The sequence below is a fragment of the Chiloscyllium plagiosum genome, chromosome 1 (assembly GCF_004010195.1).
Source record: "Chiloscyllium plagiosum isolate BGI_BamShark_2017 chromosome 1, ASM401019v2, whole genome shotgun sequence".
Classification (NCBI taxonomy): domain Eukaryota; kingdom Metazoa; phylum Chordata; class Chondrichthyes; order Orectolobiformes; family Hemiscylliidae; genus Chiloscyllium; species Chiloscyllium plagiosum.
This window is the reverse complement of record NC_057710.1, coordinates 76,816,067-76,838,196: the sequence shown is the minus strand read 5'-3', so window position 1 is coordinate 76,838,196 and position 22,130 is coordinate 76,816,067. Positions and strand designations below refer to the sequence as shown.

Genomic DNA, 22,130 nt, shown 5'->3' with positions numbered 1-22,130 from the left:
CTCTCAACTGCAGGTTCAAAACAGGAGACATAAGGTGAACAGATATTTTCCTTTGCATCCCTTCCTCAACTGAAAAATCTAAACAAAAATTCAAAACCTACAATAACTGTTTAAGCAGAACAGCCATAAAACTCGATCATAAAACAATCAGGTATTTTTCCCCGAGATGAGTTTAAATAATCAAGGTCTGAGACGGCTCTTGTGCAATGGTAGTGTACACTACTGAGCCAAAAGACCCAGTTTCCCATCCTACTACTCCAGGAGTGTGTGATAACATTTCTGAACAGGCTGATTAGAGAGAGAGAGAGAAATTCAATCGTTACATAAAAAAACAAGGCCTGCAATTATCTGGAATGTATGGTTTTGAAGAAATGCCTTGCTTAAAACAGAAGCTCTGGTGTATTTCTTCACTGACCTCGAAAACAAATTCTGGCATCTCCATAATTCTTCAATCTCTAGTCCACAAAAACTTAAAATATTAAATAGTTTCATAATAATTTAAAGAGAAAAGAAGCAGTACGACAAGCATTACTATTTAAAGTGGCATGATTTCTCATTTATTGGCGTGATATGGGTAAACATTGAAACAACCAACCATCCCTGGTGTAAAAAAAAATTAAAAATTTATAAAATTACTTTCACAAAATGAAATCTGTTGCTAATATTATTTTACAGTAATATTGATAATACTAATATCTTCATAAGGCTTGTCTGTTTTGGGGTTACACTTCACATTGGCAATCCTCTGAACCACTTCCATTCCTTTTGTCACACGGCCAAAAACAGTATGTTTGTTGTCAAGCCACGGCTATAAATATCAAAACAAAATTAAAATTAAATTCAGTTTCCTGAAGGAAGTGGACTTAGATTCTACAACAAAATAGCCAATAAAATGAATTTCATGCACAAGTTTCACAACTGGGGCAGGAGTGAGGAAGAGAATTGATAAAGACGAGCCTCAGGCTCTATTTCACCAAGGTGTTTTCCAAACTGAGAATGACCGAATTGGTATATGAATAGGAAGGATTTGGAGGGATATGGGCTGAGTGCTGGCAGGTGGGACTAGATTGGGTTGGATATCTGGTTGGCATGGACGGGTTGGACCGAAAAGTCCGTTTCCATGCTATGACCTAGCAATAAACACTTTCCACATTGAACTTTTGGATCAAAAGTCAATTATGATGTTACCCCCACAGGCAAGTCTCAACTCTGTAGAGATTTGATTATCTTTGCATCAAAAGGTTTGCTTTGGTGCCCAGATAATGAACAGGGTGTTGTCTGGTAATTATCTTTAGTTATTGGAATTTGTCACCACAGAATCTTACAAATCAGATTAATGCTTAAAAATTCTAAATAAATATATTAAACGATTAGTAAATTATTTAAATGGAAAATTTATGTATTTCCAGCTGAATAGTAATTCAAGTTCAATTGGAAGAAAAAGGTTAAAACTGAAAGAAGTGCAGATGCTACAAATCAGAAACATCAACAGAAATTGCTGGAAAGGCTCAAGCAGGTCTGGCAGCATCTGTGGAGTGAAATCAGAGTTAATGTTTTGGGTTCAGTGACCCTTCCTGAGAACTGATGGCACCTAGATAGCAAGCCTGAGATAGAAATGTTGGTCAGGGAAGACGGTGCCGTAAGAGGCAGGCAATTGGAAGCTCAGGGTCTTTTTTGCAGACAGAACATAGGTGTTTTGCAAAGCGGTCACCCATTCTATGCTTTATTTCTTCATGATGTGGAGGTACCGGTGTTGCACTGGGATGGACAAAATTAAAAATCACAACACCAGGTTATAGTCCAACAGTTCTATTTGGAAGTACAAGTTTTTGGAGCACAGACCCTTTGTCAGGTAGCTAGTGGGGCAGGATCACAGGACACAGAATTTATAGTAAATGATCAGTATCATACAACTGCTGTGATATATTGAAAAACCCCCTAGATTGCTGTTAAGTCTTTAATCACTTAGAATGGGGGTGCAGGTTTCCATTCATTAATATATAAATCCCAGAATTTCTTTCAATTCACATTCAAGAGATAACTTAAGGTTTTATTTTTTAAAAAAGTGACATCTCAGCTCAAGCAATCCATTAAAGGTGTGAGGTTTGAGTCTGTCTGTATTCCAACCTTGAATCAGATAGATCCTCTTTCCAAAGTAGATATTTATAAAATGTCACATGGACTGACTGCAGTCTTAAATGAGAGATCTCTTTTTTTTTATTAGACCCTTCAGAACTATAAGTCTTCAGGACATAAAAATCCTCTCAGCATCTATACTGTCAACCTCCCTTGGAATTCTGTGCTTCAATAAGATCACTCTGAACTCCAATAACTACAGGCCCAACCTGCTGCACCTTTCCTAAGTCAAATGCCCCCATCCCAGGAATCAACCCCATCTTCTCTAAACTCTTCCAGTGCAAAAACAACCCTCTGCATAAATTGATCTCAAAACTATAAACAGTATCCTTGACATGGTCTCAGTCTTAATTGTAGCAAAACTACTTATATATTCATTTTGTATAAAACAGATTTTTATACAATTTCCAATTTACAGATGATTTTAAATTCATTTTGTATTACAGCTGAATTTAAAATGGACATTTGCTAAGGCAAACCTAGGAAACAAGATTGCAAAATTTTCTTCACTATTTGTTTAACTTGGCATAACTGCTGTCCTTATTGCTACAATTCTGAACAATTCAAATGACAGTATTTGCTGACCTTACTGGTCAAGTTTTGCTTAAGTAACACTGAGCTGATTAACAGAGCCATACTGAACACAAGCATTCATCTACCATAATCCAATTTATATAACCTCAAGCTATGAAGCACTGGAATCAGGGAATAAGTTTCTATAGTGACAATGGTAGTTTAAAGTTAGGAGATGTATCCACCATTTTCTTCAGTAAGTATCTTGGGGTTACCATTGACCAGAAATTGAACTAAACCAGACATATGAATGCTATATTCTAGATTAGTGGTGCTGGAAGAGCACAGCAGTTCAGGCAGCATCCGAGGAGCAGTAAAATCGACGTTTCAGGCAAAAGCCCTTCATCAGTTTTCCTGATGAAGGGCTTTTGCCCGAAACGTCGATTTTACTGCTCCTTGGATGCTGCCTGAACTGCTGTGCTCTTCCAGCACCACTAATCCAAAATGTGGTTTCCAGCATCTGCAGTCATTGTTTTTACCTATATGAATGCTATAGCAGAACAGGTTAGAGGCTGGAAATTGTGCTGGTCCTGACTCCCCAAGACCTGTCCATAATCTACAAAACATAATTTAGGAGCGTGATAAAACATTCCCCAATTATGTGGATAACTGCAGCTCCAACAACACTCAAGAAGCTTGACACCTTCCAGAACAAAACTAATGCCTTGATATAAACCTCATCATTCCCTCCCTCCACCACTAACACATAGTGCCAGCATGTTGCATCATCTAAAAGATGCATGACAGCAACAGATTGTTTCAACAGGACCTTTAAACCCATGACGTCTAACAACTAGAAGGACAAATGCAACAGATACATGGGAATACCATCACCTGAAAGTACCCCTCTAAATTATATATTATCCTGACCTGGAATTAGTCATTCCTTTACTGACATTGCGTTAAAATTCTGGAACCTACTTCTTAACAGCACTGTGGGTGTACCTACATCAAATGGACTGTGGAAATTCAGAAAGGTTGCTTATTGTTCATGGAAAATAACGAATGAACAAATGCTGACCTTGCTGGTGGACACTTAAGTTCCATGAAAATAAACATGGAGAGACAAAAGAATACATGAATTTGCTCGCTGTTGCCTTCCCATGAATGCTTAAAAGGGATAACATGACCAAATGGAAATCATTACCAAATGGAAAAAGGAATTGTGTTATAATGTGAAATTTTGAACTCAATGTTCAGTAAGTAAGGTTTTAAAGAGCCTAATCAAAAGGAAGAGTGTAGCTTTAGATTGGACATTAAGCAATAACAAATTAATTCTGAATATAAACAAGAAATGTGGGGACTTACTGTAGGTACAACAGTGACGAAGAACTGGGATCCATTACTGTTTGCACCTGCATTGGCCATACTGAGTGTATATGGTCGATCATGTCTCAATGTTGGGTGAAATTCGTCTTCAAATTCTCCTCCCCAAATACTTTCTCCACCCATTCCTGTGCCAGTTGGATCTCCAGTTTGAATCATGAAACCCTATGAAAAAATACATGAATCCAAATTATCTTTAAAATCCTTTTAAGTATAGGATTAATATTTACAATATTGTTTTTAACTTGACTGGTTTACACTCAAAAGGAGAACGTACTGCACTAACTTTCATCAACATAAAACTCTTTAAAACAGTCTACAGTTAAATTTCAATCTAAGTTATGTGGACTGACTGGAGAAACGAAGGAGGTTTGCCTTGGAACGGGAAGGGCTAGGAAATTATTAGACATTTTTTATGCTTTCAAAGAAGGTGGGTGTCACTAGGAGGACAACATTTGGTGCCCATCCTTAGCTGCCTTTGAACTGACAAAGTCAACCACATTGCTGTATCTGGAGTCACATGTCGGCCAGACTGACTGTGGAGGGTTTATTTCCTTTCTTAAAATGATATTAGTGAACCAGTTGGGCTTTTATAATAATGGATGATAACTATCATGGTTATCATTATTGAGGTTAGCTTTACATTCCAGATCTATTAATTGATTTTAAGCTCAACCAGCTGCCATGGTGGAATTGGACTCTAGTTTGGACCTTTAGATGACTAGTCCATTGACATTATCACCACACCATCTGAAGTAGACAGAATTACACAGGTTTGGGGAAATGGACAAGTAGAACTAACCAGTTTGTTCTTTGAAAGTCAGCACAGCGTGTTGGTCTACATGGCTTCCTTCTGCCTCCTACTATTCTATGATTCTATGATCCATCAAAAATACCTTAATAATACGGTGAAAGATATGCCCATTGTAATATCCATTTCTGCTGTGCACACAGAAATTTTCAACAGTTTTTGGACACCTACATAAAGAAAGTAAAAAGTGCTGGTTATTTTTTTTACCAGAAGAAAGGTATTCAAAGTGTAAGGTGTTCAGGATAGATAACTAAAAACATAAAAATGTTTATTTTTAAAAGTAATAGCCTATAAATAACTCAATTCAAATGGAGAAGATGATAATTTACAAATTGTGCTGGATACTCAATGCCAGGTCTTACAGTCAAAACAGTATTTTTAAAAATGTTGGAAGGGTAACTTTCAATACTGTATGCAACCTTCTTCTGGTCCAGAATAGTACATGTTTTTAAAATTACGTCATAACAGTTTCCAACATAGCCTTTTAAAGAAAACATGGAACTTAATAATACTACAATCCACAAAGTTGTTAATAATTTACCAGATATTTTTAAAACTTAACCCAATGAAGTATTTTCTTGTGAAATTTAATAGTTTGAAATGCATTTGAAAACTTACTCAACGGGGAAGAGCTTAACGTGTACATCTCCCATAGCTGTGTGAATAATTGCACTGTCTGATACACGCTTGGGACCATCTGCTTGTGTGGCAGCCATCACCTCTTCCTTGGAGGGTTTCTCATTGAAGACATCTCGATCAGACTCAGCACTCTTTGTATCCTCTGGTTCCCTCTTTGTAAACTTTAAATAATATACAAAGGAACAGCTTAGCTAAAGAATACATTTTCAAAAAGATAAGTTCACTTTTGTACAGAACAAATAAATTTATTGAAGATCTTTTGAACATTATAATGCAAGGAGATCAAAATTGTAACATTGAACATAACACCTTGGAGCCCTTACAATCCAAACTTTGAAGGTAGAGAATTCAATTTGATTTGTTCTTGTTCCTAAATCACTGGTTTGTTCCAAAAGAATTATATCAGTAACTCATTATTCTTGTCTTATTAGAATATTAAATCTCAAATCAGAGTGCCAATATTTAGTACAACAAATATATGAATTAATCTTAGTTGATATGTGTCCAACACCCCAACAAAAAAGCTTAGATACAACTGCATCAAATACATACGTATCATATCAGGAAAAAGACAATGTTGTCGAGGAGGATACGGAGATACAGGCTATTAGGCTAGACGGGATTGAGGTTCATTAGGAGGAGGTGTTAGCAATTCTGGGAAGTGTGAAAGTAGATAAATACCCTGGGCTGGATGGGAAGCTAGGGAGGAGATTGCAGACTTTTGGCTTTAATCTTTGTGTCAACATTGTCTACAGGAATAGTACAAGACTTGTGGTAAGTAAATGTTGTTCCCTTGTTCAAGGAGGGGAGTAGAGACAACCCTGGTAATTATAGACCAGTGAGCCTTACTTCTGTTGTGGGCAAAGTGTTGGAAAGGATAAGAGATAGGATTTATCAGCTAGAAAGGAATTATTTGATTAGGGATAGACAACACGATTTTGTGAAGGGTAGGTTGTGCCTTACAAACCTTATTGAGTTCTTTGGGAAGGTGACCAAACAGGTGGATGAGCGTAAAGCGATTAATGTGGTGCATATGGATTTCAGTAAAGCTTTTGATAAGATTCCCACAGTAGGCTATTGCAGAAAATATGGAGACATGGGACTGAGGTGATTTAGCTGTTTGGATCAGAAATTGGCTAGCTGAAAGTAGTAAGAGGGTGGTGGTTGATGAGAAATGTTCATCCTGGAGTTGAGTTATTAGTGGTGTACTGCAAGGATCTGTTTTGGGGCCAGTGCTGTTTGTCACTTTTATAAATGACCTGAATGAGGTCATAGAAGGATGGGTTAGTAAATTTGTGGATGACACTAAAGTCAGTGGAGTTGTGGACAATGCATCAGAATGTTGCAGGTTACAGAGGAACATAGATAAGGTGCAGAGCTGGGCTAAGAGGTGGCAAATGGAGTTTAATGCAGAAAAGCGTGAGGTGATTCACTTTGGAAGAAATAACAGGAATAGTTGGTGCTGGGTTAATGGTAATATTGTTGGTAGTGTGGATGAACAGAGAGATCTGTGTCCATGTGCATAGATCTCTGGAAGTTGCCACCCAGGTTGATAGGGTTGTTAAGAAGGCATATGGTCTGTTAGCTTTCATTGGCAGAGAGATTGAATTTCGGAGGCATGAGGTCATGTTGTAGCTATACAAAATTCTGGTGCGGCCGCACTTGGAGTATTGCGTACAGTTCCAGTCGCCACATTATACAAAGAATGTGGAAGCATTGGAAAGGGTTTGTAGGAGATTTTTGAGGAGAAAGTGAGGTCTGCAGATGCTGGAGATCAGAGCTGAAAATGTGTTGCTGGAAAAGCGCAGCAGGTCAGGCAGCATCCAGGGAACAGGAGAATCAACGTTTCGGGCATAAGCCCTTCTTCAGGAATCCTGAAGAAGGACTTATGCCCGAAACGTCGATTCTCTTGTTCCCTGGATGCTGCCTGACCTGCTGCGCTTTTCCAACAACACATTTTCAGCTTTGGAGGAGATTTACCAGGATATCGTCTGGTATGGAAGGAAGGTCTTATGAGGAAAGGCTGAGGGACTTGAAGCTGTTTTCATTAGAGAGAAGGTTAAGAGGTGACTTAGTAGAGGCATACAAGATGCTCAGAGGATTAGGTCGGGTGGACAGTGAAAGCCTTTTTCCTTGAATGGTGATGGCTAGCATGAGGGCACGTAGCTTTAAATTGAGGGGTGATAGATACAGGACAGATGTCAGAGATACTTTCTTTACTCAAAGTAGTAGGGGCGTGGAACACACTGCCTGTAAGAGTAGTGGACTCTCCAACATTAAAGGCATTTAAGTGGTCATTCGATAAACAGATGGTTGATAACGGAATAGTGTAGGTTAGATGGGCTTTAGATTGGCTTCACAGGTCAGCACTACATCGAGGACCAAAGGGCCTGTACTGAGCTGTAATGTTCTATATTGCCATTTCATCCCATATACACTGGGCAAATTAAAAGGAAACATGAAACAAGAATTGGAGTGCGTTGGGCCTGTACTCACTGAGGTTAGAAGAATAAGAAGCAACCATATTGAAACATACAAAATTCTTACAAACCTTGACAGGGTAGATGCAGAAAGGTTGTTTCCCTTTGTAGAAGAGTAAGATCAAAGGGTATAATCTCAGAATATGTGTCACTCATTTAAGAAAGAGAAGAGGGAGTTCTTCTCTCAAAAGGATAGTGAATCTGTGGAATTCTTTACCGCAGAGGGCTAAAATGTTTGAGTTGTTAAGACTCTTGTGTTCAGACTGATACAAACAGATTTTAATCAGTAAGGTAATTAAGACTTACGGAGACATCAAGACAAGTGGAGTTGAGGTTTTTAGATCAGCCATGATCTCATTGAAGGGTGGAGTGGACTTAATGAGCTGAATAACCTACTTTGGTTCCTACATTTTAGTCTTATGCAAAACAAATTTTAAGAAATAAATCTGCATCAAGGAATTTTGACCTTCTAACACAGACTCCAATTACACTTTCTTCTGCAGTGCCAAGGAGGAAGAAAAGTAGTTAAAACTTATAATGCCCATAATTACTGATAAATTTGCTCATCATAAAATCACAATTACCATATAAAATCGATTCTTTTTAAAAGCAGTACAGAACACTGTTGGGTCATGTTGAACATTTTGTAGCACAGGGTTGTCAGAAGCTTTCATTTCCATAGTCATTACAACCTGTGACTGTTTAGCTGCTCCTTGGAACAAGGCCATTTGCACTACTCGGATATTTTCTTGTTTACCCAAGATGCGTACACACCTCAAAAGAAGATAAATAAGAGTTCACTTTGCCAATGTGGGTACAACAATCATATCAACGTTACATTTAAAATCACAACATATTGCCCCTCACCATTTTAGTTATAATGCATCAGTTTAAAATCCGGCTATCCTTATCCTTCTACTGCATCTATATGTCTCCTTTCAGCAGTAATTTGGAGAGAAAGCAAACAAAACAATGTACTGGGAGAATAAAAAAAACAATCATAGAACATGAACCAAGGAATAAAATCTTGTAATAACAACATGAAATTCTGCAGGGACAGCAAGTCTGCGGAATATGTGAAGAGAGAAACAAAATTAATGTTTCAAGTCCAATACAACTCTATGCTGAAAATGTGTTGCTGGAAAAGCGCAGCAGGTCAGGCAGCATCCAAGGAACAGGAGAATCAACGTTTCGGGCATAAGCCCTTCTTCAGGAATGGCTTAGAAGAAGGGCTTATGCCCAAAACGTCGATTCTCCTGCTCCTTGGATGCTGCCTGACCTGCTGCGCTTTTCCAGCAACACATTTTCAGCTCTGATCTCCAGCATCTGCAGTCCTCACTTTCTCCTCAATACAACTCTATGTTGGATCTGAAAAGAATTGGAAATGTGACAGTGTTATGCTGTCACAAAAGCTCCCTCACAAATTTCAACGTGCTTATTTTCAGGTCTCTTCATGATCTCACTCCATTTTTCTGTACACTCCCATATACACCATCCGTGTCTCAAATTCCAGTTGACTCTTCATTCCCCACATCCCACGCAATCATTGATGAAATATCTTGTCACTTATTAAAAAAAGTTTTAAAAATTCTTTGAAAAAACTATTCTTTACCAAGTTTTACACCATCAACTTTTCTATTTCTTCCCCTCTAATCTGTCATGCAAAATGCCTTTAAAAGTCAACACAATCTTACCAGATCATAGGGTTGCTCTCTCACTAGAGAGACAAAGGGTGATGGTTTATCCTGAGGGGTTAAGGAAGAGAGTAGTGTGGGAATTTAGCCCATGTTGTCAGCACCATTCTGCATTGCAAACCGGCTATCCAGCCAACTGAGCTAACTGACAAGTGCTTTCTTAGCCCTATCTGCAATTGACAAGAGCATTCAGCCCCTTGAGCTGGTTCTGCCAGTCAGTGAGACGATAGTTAATCAATACCTCAACTCTAAGTATTTGCATTTGCGCCATTTCTCTCAGATTATAATAAAAACCAAAACAAACTGATATGTCAGGAACAATTTTCTGGGTTTTGTTTTGGGGGGGGGGGTGAAGTGGGGGCAAGGTGGGGACAAGCAAATTCAGAAGTTTCACTAATCTTTGCATGAAAACATTTCTTGATTTCACTGCTAGTGTCCTAATGCCTTTTTTTAAGGTTCAATGCCGAGAACTGAATGAAGTACTCCAGATGGGATATGACCATGGCTCTGCGCAACACGACAAAATTCTATTCAGCCTTCAATAGACAGGTGACTCAGTTAAATCTTCTATTACAAAATCATTAGAAGAATTCTGTGGATGCATATCTTTTGGAGCACAAGTATACCCTGCACTGGAAGCTTATGCTGACAAGATAGATCTTTAATTGGCACCTACTGTAAGTTAATGTGAAGCACAATAATTAAATATATTTGCAATCGTGCTTTCATGAAATGCCTGCCTCAAAAAGTGATAGAAACTGTTTCAATAGTAATTTTCAAAAAGCAGTTGGATTACACATTTGAAAATTGCTATGGGGAAAGTAGGGAAATTGGGCCAATTGGACAGCACTTTAAAGTGAGCTGGTATTCTTCAAACCGATACACACTGTGGTTATTTATGTTTCAATTCTATAAAAGAAGACAGAGCTAAGGCCAATGTCCTCAAATGGCACACAGAGGTTTCCAGCCAAAACGATTGCATTCTTATTTACTGCATCCACAAATCTTGCAATTTTTACATTTTAATTAGAATGAGGTGACATGGCTGATTTGTCCCTTCCTCCCATTTGTGGGAAATGAACAAATACTGCTTCCTTGTCACAGCCTCAACAACTAAAGCCTCAGATGTACATACCTGCTTTTATATGCAAGCCCTCTCAAAATAAATGCCATTGTTGCATTTGCCTTCCTAACTGCTGACTCAACCTGCAAATCTACCTTGAGAGAATCCTGGACTAGAACTCCCAAGTCTCTTTGCACTTCAGACTTCTGAATTTTCTCCCCATTTAGAAAATACTTCATGCCATGCACCTTCCTACATTGTACTCCATCTACCACTTCTTTACACACACTCCTAACCTGTCCAAATCCTTCTGCAGCCTTCCTGTCTCCTCAGTGCTACCTGTCCCTCTACCTATCTTTGTATCATCTTAAAACTTAGCCAGAATACCCTCAGTTCCTTCATCTAGATCGTTAATGTATAAAGTGAAAAGTTGTGGTCCAACACTGTGACTTGTGGAACACCACTTTCCACCGGCTGCCATCCTGAGAAGGATTTCCTGACTGGCATGCCTCTTCTGCATCTGTATTTCATTATATTTAAAGTTATCACAAATGAATAACTATGAAAGAAACTATAGATAAGGAGAAAAAAAAACAAAGGATCACGTCACAGATATTAAATATTCAATCCTATTGCTATTCTAATTGTTTGTACAATCTACTGCTGCATTAACTTCATGCAACTATTTTCATGGATCACATACCTGTTTGTTTCTACATTTATTACTTTGATTCCCAGCATTGTTCCATAAAGTACAAAATGTCCAGTTTCATCAAAAATAATATTTGTTAGCCTCATTCCATCCACTTTTTCCAGTTCTCTTTCAACCGCCATGCGTCGGCCAAACTCCATATCAGGAAGCTGTGGTCTCATCTGTTGTAGCTCTGTAAACATCTTAAAAACAGTAAAATAATTACTGTTAATAATTCATGGAGCACTGAATTCTATTACAGAACAATTGGAAATGAAAGTTCTTCAGAAATGTTAACATGAATTCAAGACCTGGTGGAATATACTGAATAGATAAGTTTCAGGGGATGGGGACAAGTTGTTAAGACTTGAGTCCTGCAGGCAGTGATGAAAATAAAAATCACATGTTGACTATTAAATTAACCATTTTAAGAATGGCTTGTGACAGATATAGTTAAAGAGATTACCAATGATTACTTTGTAATCTCAATTTGACAAAGTGAAAGTACCACCTGCGCTGTAGTTTCATCCCAAATCTCTCAAGATCTTCCATAGAAAAGCCTTAAATAGGAGAAGAGCCACAACTACAAAATAAATGACAGTTTCCAATTTGCAGGTAGAAATAAAAGCTCCATTTGCTTACTGAACTTATTGGTGGGCCTGTTACTATAGTTTGCATACCACTACTGAAGAAACATATTTAAGATGCTTAAGGATGACAGAGAGAACCAATTAGGCATTACATCAGGATTGGAAGAATCAGGAGATGACTAAAAGAGTGATTGTAAATATCAATGAACTGCGAAGGAAAGGAAAGTAGCAAGGTGAGAGCTTTAGGAGAGAATTCCTAAATGTGGTGGAAAGACAACCAAAGTCTTTGCGAAATGGATGAAAGATGCATTGCAGATGAAGGTCAAAATTCAGTGTAAAATTACAGTTTGTAGCTAGATGCTTTAAACAAGTTTCCAAGAAACCCAACATTTGCTCACTGCTGAAGCAGTTTTGGGACAGTGGACAAGGAGAGAATTGGACTTAGTTTAATTTTCTTTCTCGAGCTGAGTAGCCAACGCAAACTGCCCAGGTTCAGACCTGAGCATGGTTACTTTGGTAAGAGTTCAACAATCATAGTCCTGTGTCTAGTGAATACAAAACAATAGAACCACAACTATTACAGTACAGAAGACAACAATTCAATTCATCATGCCTGCAGCGGCTTTTCGAACAAGCACCATGCAAATCTCCTGCTTTTCCCCCATACTCTTGCATCACAGCATCATGTTCACTAAATCGCTGAGTCTAAATTGGTAATTTTATATAGAGTTATGAACAATTCTTGACAGATGATAAAATTAACTATGTTTCATTAAGGTTAGCTCAAATATTGGAATTAAGACAGCTTTACAGCAGGTTACACCTTATCACAATTATATTGTATTGCATTATACATGCAATGCTGACACCATATGTAGAGAAAAAGCGTTCTATCCCCCTTTACAGACAATAAGTTGAGAAGGAAAAATGGTTAGAACATTAAAAATAATTTTTCACTTACTGTAAGGGATTCATCAAACACTCTCATGAGTTTTCCAGTCAAAAACCTGAAAATCCGTATTTTGCGATCAGAACCAACAGTAGCCATTTTTTTCCCATCAGGGGAAAATGTGATACTTATTGGGTATGATTTACATTTTGCAAATTCATACAAGTCTGTATCGGTTTTGTATTCCCACTCCACATTTTTGGGGAACCTGTACTCATTGGGTGGCCCAGTCCAGTATTCCAACATTCCTGATTTGTCAGTCGATACTACAACCTTGTAGACAGAATTTAAGTTAATCTCAGTGAGAGAACAGCTATGTAGCTTTTCAAATACATGTAGCGGCTGGTTACTTCCTCTGGCATCATATACAAAGATTTTTCCAGTAATTTTTTCAGAACATGCCAAAGCAGATACAGCATCTCCAGGTGAGTAAATCCACCCACACTTACCGGGATGGTACCTGAAACGATAAAATTAATTTTGACTTACTTGATATGAAATTCAATTTATCCCTCATCTACTCATTAATTTACTGTAATCATAATCTATTAAAGACCAGTCCTTCGCTCATTTCTTCACCTTTCATGGTCTTGCTTTCCGCTTTAGTTGCTCACAAGAGCCTCCCATTTAAATTTCAATGAGCAATGTAGTGGGAAGTAATTCACCTGCTGCAATCCCAAAGCCTGTCCACTATTTACAAATCACAAGTCATGAGTTTGACAGATTAGTCTCCAATCGCCTGGATGAGTACAGTTTCAAAACATTCTACGTAGAAGGAGTTGACTTAATCAGCACCTCACACACTACCTTAAATATTGAGTACCTCCACCACCATGACATAATGTACCATCTACAATGTAGACTGGAGCAACTCACTACTCTCCTTCAACAGCAACTTCCAAATCCACAACCACAAGCAACTAGAAGAGCATGGACAACATATTCATGGAAGCATCATCATTGCAAGTTTGTCTCCAAGTCACACATCATCCTTTAAGAACTCTATTCCATTCTCCCATCTTCCCTATCACATCTATTCTGATGACAACATTCCACAGTACTCCAAATAGGTCTTCCTTTTTCCCCAAAAGATTAATCTGCACTGTGTTTGAAGGTGCCAACTACAGTGTCAAGTCAAATTTTTATATCCCATACTTCCCTCCTAGAACCATGGAATGATTGTTGCCCTCATTTTTATCCCTAACAAACTCACATTCGGTGTTTGACATCTCCATCACCAGTATGATTGCATCATAAAAGTATCTTCATAATCCTCAGTTTTTAGTTTTCTGAATGGCCATGTCTTCAGCAATGCTCTGTCCATTTCCTAACTAAACCAACAGCCCCAAACCTTTCCATGACAACACTCGTATTTTTTTTAATGGGTTTAGCAGATAAGAGTAGAAAAAAATAAGAGAATGCGGCTACAGATATATAGCATGAGAGCTAGGATGAGAGTAAAGGAATAGAATGAAAAGTACAAAGACTTTGATGCAACAATTTTTTACTGTATCAATCAATATTTATATAAACAAAAAGAGTTGCCATGATCAGTATAATAGCAATATCAGATACCACATGATTTTATAACATCTTAGATCTGTGACCTTTCATGTAACATTAACTCTGCTTTCCTCTCCAGATGTGCTACCAGACCTATTAAGTATTCTCATTACTTTCTTTTGAGTTCAGATTTTCATCACTTGCAGTACTTTCTGTACGATGAATGTATTATAAAATTATGAAAAAAGTGTGCTTCCATAGCTATTTGGAATTATTTTAATTAAAGCAATTTACTATTTTTTTTACAGAATGCAGACATCATGAATCAGAGAACACGTCATATTTGTTCAAACACAAAAAAAAGCACTTCTTTTATTTACCCTAATTTAAGCATGTTAATCATATCAAAGTTCACCACATCAAAAATCTTCATCGCTTGGTCATCTCCAACAGAACAGAATAAAGCTCCTTCCGCACTAACACCAACTGATTCAATAACTCCTGCATTTCAAAGAAAAACAAGATGAAACAAAAATGAGCAATAGTATTGATGTGAGTAATTTAGTAACTGTTCGTTTATTGTCCTAATACCTGTATAAACTTTCACATGATTGGCTCTTCATAAAAGTCATTATTTTTCAACTCAACCTTAGTTGTCATGCCAGAAATTTAATTCTAAATTTGATTTATACTGGTATGGACCTGCTTTCATATCTTTTTGCTGTTTTTGCCATATAATTTCAAATAATATTCAAGAACACATGGAATATGAGAAATAGACCAAATAACCCTTCACACTTGCATCATCATTCACTAAGACCATGGCTGATCTTTAGCCTTAACTGTACTTTCTACTCAAAGTCTATTGAACTTTTATCTCAGCAATCATGAAAGGAGACTTAGAATTTGATTATCATTTGGACAACATGAGGAGTCCATCTAAAAAGGTGTGAAAATTCAAAGCTCTCAGGGAACAAGAAACAGAAGAGAACTTCAATGCAATTAACTTATTGGCTTGGTGGAACAATGCCCCACTTGAACACAGTAGCCATTTTGGTTTGGTTATGATAAACATTGGATGTAAAGCCAACTGTGCAGAGACAACGAAACAAATATCTTAAACAGTTGCTATTTCTCAACGGTGAGATTGCGGGAGTTATCCAGGACAGTTGCACTGACCAGACTATCAAAGCCACAATCTGCAATCCCATAAAAGTAAAACAAAGGAGTCTTTACTCATTTCCTCAACCTGTTCTGCTGAGTCCACTTGTGGGAGCAATCTCCACTACATGCCTTTCAAAAACCATCACAGCTGCTGAATCTGACTTCAAATTTTAAACTGACTTGGTTAAGAAAACACTACCTCAGTATGTGACAATAATAAATCAAATCAAGAAAACAATCTTCAATATGACAGGTTTGCAAAATAGCACTTTCATCTCCATATGTAACTTCTACCCATCCTTATTTTAAATCTTTTTATCCATATTTTATTTTAATCGATGCTTCAAAATAATTGTATAAGAAGCTATCCTCATCTTGCTGTGCTGTTAGTTCTTTTTAAATTGAAACACACAAACTTTCAGAGGCTTTAAACATGCGTTTCTTTGCTCATGGACAACTGAAAACACGGCAGGTGTTTGGTCATGACACTATCTTCCCTAGTTTTAAACGCTCCAGCTGGGGAAACAGCTCAAAACCCACCCAATCACGCACTCAGAACCTTATGTTTCAATTTGATCACTTCTCATTCCTTGAAACTCCAGAGAGTTAGCCCATTCTACTTGATCTCTTAATGGGAAAGTGATCTCAACCCAATTTACTGAATCTTTGCTGCACCTCTTTTAAGGTACTACACGCTTATGTTACAATTTCCTTATAGGCTGCTAGATTAAATTTCTCTTTCAAAAAAAGCACCAGTTATGTGGTGAAAGGATGGCACATCAAGATTTCACATTTTAAAAAAATATTGTCAGCAACTTAAACCTTAAATATATAGTTTCCTGGTACTTGTAATTCTGGGGAAATAAACCTCATCGCATACAGTTCACGGTTGCTCCCATCTTTAAGTGAGTGGTTTATTTTCTATGTTCTCAACCATGCAACTTCTAATCCCAAACTGTTTTTCATTGAGAGGGTTACAGAACAAATTTCTTTGTCTTGCTGCGGTCTAGCCAACCATTCAGCCTCTTTTAGCTCACGAATACTGCTAATCGTTTCCCAACAAGGGTCATAACAAAAGATTACTGTACATTTGCTTTGATATTCACATTATATTGTAAAATACATGTATAAAACTTTGAAAACAACAATATTTTACCTAAGTGACTGCGAAAATGCTTAACAAACTCTATTCCTTCATCACACTTCTTCTTCCAGAACTTGACATGTCCATCCTGACTGGCAGTTATGATGAAATCTGTCCTGTATGTTTATAAATGAGACAGCAATTGGTAAATCAACCTAAACACTGGAAAATTCATCTCATCATAGAATTGTACACATTGATTAAAAAACCTTTAGCATTTTGAAAAAACTCAATGTATTTAATTTGCAATATTCTACAATCATAGGTTAATTATCACAATAATCCCAATTTTCTCACTACATCATTGGTTCAAGAATCTACTGTCTATGTTGTGCATTTTTCAATTTGATCTATTTACATTGAAATAATTACTTTTAATGGCATATGCTTAACTGGTTATGTGTTCCACTGCTTGAAATTATATCATAAGAGTAGATTTACCATATCTATAACTTGATTTTTTAAAAGTTCTTTACCGTGAGTCAACACTTTGGATTAACAATTCTACTAATGGTGAATAGCAAAAAAAAAATCACTAAAAAGACTCTGACGGGTACCATAATTTGCATGCATGTAACAATAATACAAAAAACAATCAAAGCAGCTTTACATGGAGTGGGAAAGATGGTCAGCAGATGAAGGGTAAAGGTAGCCAAGAAAATAAAAGACAATTATTAAAAAGTGGAAGAATGCCACATTCCAAAAAGTGATCTAAATCTTGACTTTAACAAGATTTCTAAGGTCCAGAGGAGAAAATGAGGACTTCATGAAGACAATACCAACAAGGGTCAAAATTGCTCTGAGATGAAATGGCAAGGTTTACAGAAAAAGATAGTTTTAAAAAGGATTCATGAGACAAAGGACAGAAAGGAAGTTAGAGATATGGTGGAACATGGCTCCAAAGATAACTTGGATTTAATGTTCAATGAATAGGAACCAATGTCGGTCAGCAAAAACAAGAGAGCAGAATTTCAGTGCGAGACAGGATAAGGTTGGAGCTAACAAAAGGTGGAAGATAGAAAGAAAAACATAAGTTTGGGATAGAAGAAAGAGAGACCAAAGGTCATGGAATGATGTCAAGTCAGACAAAATAGTGGCCAAGGTATAATGCTGAAAAAGGGTCTGAGGAAAAAAAGACATGATCAAATGAGGAAAACAGGACCTGGAAAAGATCTTAAAATAGAGTGAGTGCCAAGATTATGTCACAGTGGCATCCCAAGTAAGTGGAAAAAGTAAGATCTTAAATTATATAAAGGGAAACAAATCAAAACAAAAAAATCGTAAGAATAAAATTTCAAATTACACAAAAAAAACATTGTTTTGTCACAAAGCAACTTGTATTTTATCTTTCATGCCATGTGGGTGTCACTAGCATCACCAGTATTTACTGCCCATTCCTATTTGCCCTTAAACTGAATGATTTTCACATCATTTCAGAGGGCAGTTAAAAGTCAACACTCTTCCTATGGGTCTGGAGTTAGATGTAAGTCAAACCAAGTAAGGATGGAAGATTTCCTTCCTCAAAAGGATACTAGTGAGCCAGATTTTTATGACAATAAATGGTGGTTTCACAATTACCACAATTGATGGCTAACCTTAAATTCCAGACTCGAGTCAGTGAATTTAAATTCCATCAGCACCCACTGTGGGATTTAAACCAACATCCTCCAGAGCATTAGCCTCTGGATTTCTAATTTAGTAACATTAGCATTACACCAGTCTTTCCAGAATTGTCTGCAGAATTTCTTGGTTATTTTGAAAATACTTAAAGAACACAACTTGCACAATTCCATATCAAAGCAAGAGCCTGAATAAAGATGACACCAATAAAAATGAAATCATTCAACACAACATAAATGGAGTTTCATGTTAAAAGAAGTCTTACCGGGTGCAGATTATGTGTGTTATTATGTCTCTGTGCATGTAGCTACGCTCATACATTGAAGCACTGGGTAGGTTGTCCAGATACACATGTTCAAAGTCAAGAACTAGAAAGAAACAAGGCAAATGTATTTCTAATTTTAGCAGATGTTACAATCCCTACAGGTCAATCACTGGGCAAGAGATTTGAATTAATTTACTGGACAAGCCACTACAAGCAATGTTGCCTCAGCAGAACTGGTGGCCAACTAATATTCCACAGAAAGGTAATTTCTGCTTTAATTTTTAAAATGACTGGAAAACTTCATATCACAGGTGTACTTTGTATTCTGCTCTCCACAGAATACAAAGTTTTCATATAAACCAATTCAACATCATTCTAGCTTCCCACGAGTTTGCTTCTCTTCATTTCTGAGTCATAACAAGTGTCCATCAAGAAGTACATTGCTAACTTTCAGAAATCCTTAACCAAATAACAGCATAATCCTGATATCTTGCAAGTCCCTTACATTGGTACAGGATGCAGCTTTTCAAAGAGTCCATTCTGTCTGATATTTAAAGATACAACGGCCTCTCTGTTGACCACATTAGTGGCATCCTCACAAAAGACTTCCCTATTTCTGATTGAAATCTTGGAGACTGAAAGCTTATCCATAGTCAGTCCAGCTCCTATGCCTTTGCTTTCACATGTCAATGTTTTACATTTTGGCCCAATAAGTCTCACACTAGGCCTTCCTGTCCCCATAGAAACAAAGCCATCAAGGTGTGTTTTTGGGCAGAATTTGGAATAGATTGCAAGATTCTTTAAACTATTTAACCGCATTACCTTGAATTAAAGAGACAGTGCAAAAAGAATCCAATAAGATGTTGCAACGATATAAGGTATTAATATTATAACGTAATAATAGTGTATTTTTTTGGGTAAGGTGCATTGCAGTTTGTGTAAAGTTATACCCATTTGTGATATCATGAAATTTATGTCAATAACTTAGGTAAACAGTGAAATTTGAAGGGCTGTCACAGAAGTAGAACTATGGATCCTATGTTAAGAACCACTATACTAGACTATTTATGGATTGCATTTTAGACCAGTGTCCAAAATCTGTTTCTTCAACTTTAATTGCAGTGTCTCCAGGGGTCTGCAGTGTTAACTATAACCACTTATTCCTCAAAACCAATTGCTCCAGTCAAGATTGCTTTTGGCTTCCTGAATTGATAACTATTTTCTTCATACTTACCTGTAAAAAAAAGCCATTAGAGTTTTGCTTACCTTTAAACAAAAAAGCCAACATTAAAGATACAGGCTTATTTCATTTCTGTGCCACCGTGTGGGCGGCACGGTGGCACAGTGGTTAGCACTGCCGCCTCACAGCGCCGGGTTCAATTCCCACCTCAGGCGACTGACTGTGTGGAGTTTGCATGTTCTCCCCGTGTCTGCGTGGGTTTCCTCCGGGTGCTCCGGTTTCCTCCCACAATCCAAAGATGTGCAGGTTAGGTGAATTGGCCATGCTAAATTGCCCGTAGTGTTAGGTAAGGGGTAAATGTGGGTTGGGTGGGTTGCGCTTCGGCGGGTCAGTGTGGACTTGTTGGGCCGAAGGGCCTGTTTCCACATTGTAATGTAATGTAATGTAATCTGTCGAGACCACAGTATTTCCACATCAAACTAGTCACTGAAACTTCACTTTTTAAAAAGCAAAAACCATGACTGCTGTTTCCTTTAAATCCTTGCTCCCAACATAACCACATCATAGTTTTCTGTAGGAGGAAGCATATTTTAGTTGTAAATGGAAAAAAAAATTGAACAGTACGAGGAGATTTGGATAGGTAACAAAATAGAATCAAGAAGATAGGTTTTAAGAAAACTTTCAAGTGTGACAAGGTTTACGTATATAAGTTAACAGTGGTCAGCAGATTCCTTAATTTATTAAAATCAGAAATTTGGTGCAAGTGGCAACTTAGTTTACAGCAGGAAAAGGAGATGCAGCTTTTTATTCCTTTAATTACTTTCATAGGTGAGTGTTTTCTTTTGCCTCACAGATACAAATCTGTAACTTGAGATTATTTTACTAAATTAATAACTTAAATAAGGATAAATGGTGTGCTCTGACTGCAAGAGAATTTGTTTATTACAATCTCAGACAATGACACATTTAGGAAGTGCCTGCAACTTGAGGAATTGTCTTAAGAGTTGTTCAGTTGGGGTCTGAGCTGTTAATTTGAAGGGCATCAGGAAAACAGGAAGTGTTACTTTGCCACAGAAGCTAGAAATATTCTTTAGATTTAAAATACTGTAAAGTTGGTCAGATCAAGTTATTTGAATGTCACACAAGTTCATGGATTCAGATGGTGAGACAGAAGAACCACAGTCATTGACCAGAGTCATAGTCTAGCTTAAGTACAGTAGGAAGCCATTTGTCCTGTTATGTCCCTGCAAACAAACTCCAAAACCTTCCCCATCCTTTCCCTGAAACACAATGACTATTTCACCTTCAGCTAATTATCCAACTCCTACTGAAAATTCAGTCAAGGTGCTGCCTATCCTCCCGCAGATGTAGTGCATCCCACGGTACCATTTTGAAGAGTTGGAGAGCAGTTACTGATGACTTGGCCAATCTCTGTGCCACTTTTAAAATCATAAAAGCAGGTTAGAGAGCCATTAGGACCATTTTTCTTCACAGAAGAAAGAGTGTGCTGTGCGTATTGCCCTCGATTTCGCTAGCGACCGTACAGCACTTTGAGACATAATGATTCCACATGTGGGGTTTGACCAAGCAGTTGATCAGTGTTCCTGGTGTAATCATTACAAGGTGGAGGTTAAAAATCACACAACACCAGGTTATAGTCCAACAGGTTTAATTGGAAGCACTACCTTTTGAAGTGCTGCACCTTCATCAGCAGGTTGCGACCTGGTTGGACTATAATCTAGTGTTGTGTGATTTTTAATTCTGTACGTCCCAGCCCAACACCAGCATCTCCAATCCAAGGTGGAGATTGTACTTGTTGATGGGGCATGTGCCAAGCCCGGAAAACGTCTCCCAGCTCCGGACCGCGCGCAGCGCCGCCTATTCTCCGGGTCCCCACAAACCTTTCCTCCTCTTAGCAGGTACAGCCAGCGAGGGCAGCGGCCCCACACACTCCTCATCCGCCGACTCCGAGCCACTCTCCTCCACCGACCGCTCCCGACCGCTCCTCAGTTCCGCCATGTTAGGGTGACGGCGCACCTTCGACCTCTGACCTCTAACCCCACCAACAACAAAAAGGGGCGGGGCTTCTAGCTCAATGCAAAATACTGGAGGGGACTGTAATCTGAGCAAAATACATGGGGAGGTTAGTAATCTGAGCAAAATACTGGGGGAGGTTAGTAATCTGAGCAAAATACATGGGGAGGCTAGTAATCTGAGCAAAATACTGGGGGAGGTTAGTAATCTGAGCAAAATACATGGGGAGGTTAGTAATCTGAACAAAATACTGGGGGAGGTTAGTAAT

The 22,130-nt window shown here is 37.9% G+C and overlaps 1 protein-coding gene across 3 annotated transcripts; it reads right to left on the bottom strand.

The window, feature by feature from the left end:
• Window positions 1-528: 528 nt before the first annotated feature.
• On the bottom strand, window positions 529-21,879 carry ppwd1 (peptidylprolyl isomerase domain and WD repeat containing 1). Of its 3 annotated transcripts, XM_043689587.1 has the most exons (11): window positions 21,730-21,877; window positions 18,649-18,751; window positions 16,776-16,879; window positions 14,836-14,956; window positions 12,965-13,412; window positions 11,426-11,616; window positions 8,550-8,739; window positions 5,465-5,646; window positions 4,932-5,013; window positions 4,018-4,200; window positions 529-808 (listed from the first exon to the last, which is right to left on the bottom strand). In XM_043689587.1, exons 1-11 carry the CDS (start codon window positions 21,845-21,847, stop codon window positions 665-667), a joined length of 1,866 nt encoding a protein of 621 aa, XP_043545522.1. In that variant the 5' UTR covers window positions 21,848-21,877; the 3' UTR covers window positions 529-664. The 3 variants fall into 3 exon arrangements, 2 of the variants coding, with proteins under 2 accessions (XP_043545522.1, XP_043545536.1); XM_043689601.1 differs by lacking the exon at window positions 18,649-18,751 and having other exon boundaries at window positions 21,730-21,783; XR_006311647.1 differs by lacking the exon at window positions 529-808 and having other exon boundaries at window positions 4,113-4,200; window positions 4,838-5,013; window positions 21,730-21,879.
• Between the last annotated feature and the right edge of the window lie 251 nt (window positions 21,880-22,130).

What these genes read in the sequence shown, in the direction of transcription:
- ppwd1 (XM_043689587.1), bottom strand. Translation starts at nt 21,847, where the DNA reads ATGGCGGAACTGAGGAGCGGTCGGGAGCGGTCGGTGGAGGAGAGTGGC. An exon ending in ACACACATAATCTGCACCCG is followed by an intron (nt 16,880 to 18,648) that starts GTAAGACTTCTT and finishes ATAAACATACAG; the next exon opens with GACAGATTTCATCATAACTG. An exon ending in TCTTTCACCGTATTATTAAG is followed by an intron (nt 4,201 to 4,931) that starts GTATTTTTGATG and finishes ATTTTTTCATAG; the next exon opens with GGTTTCATGATTCAAACTGG.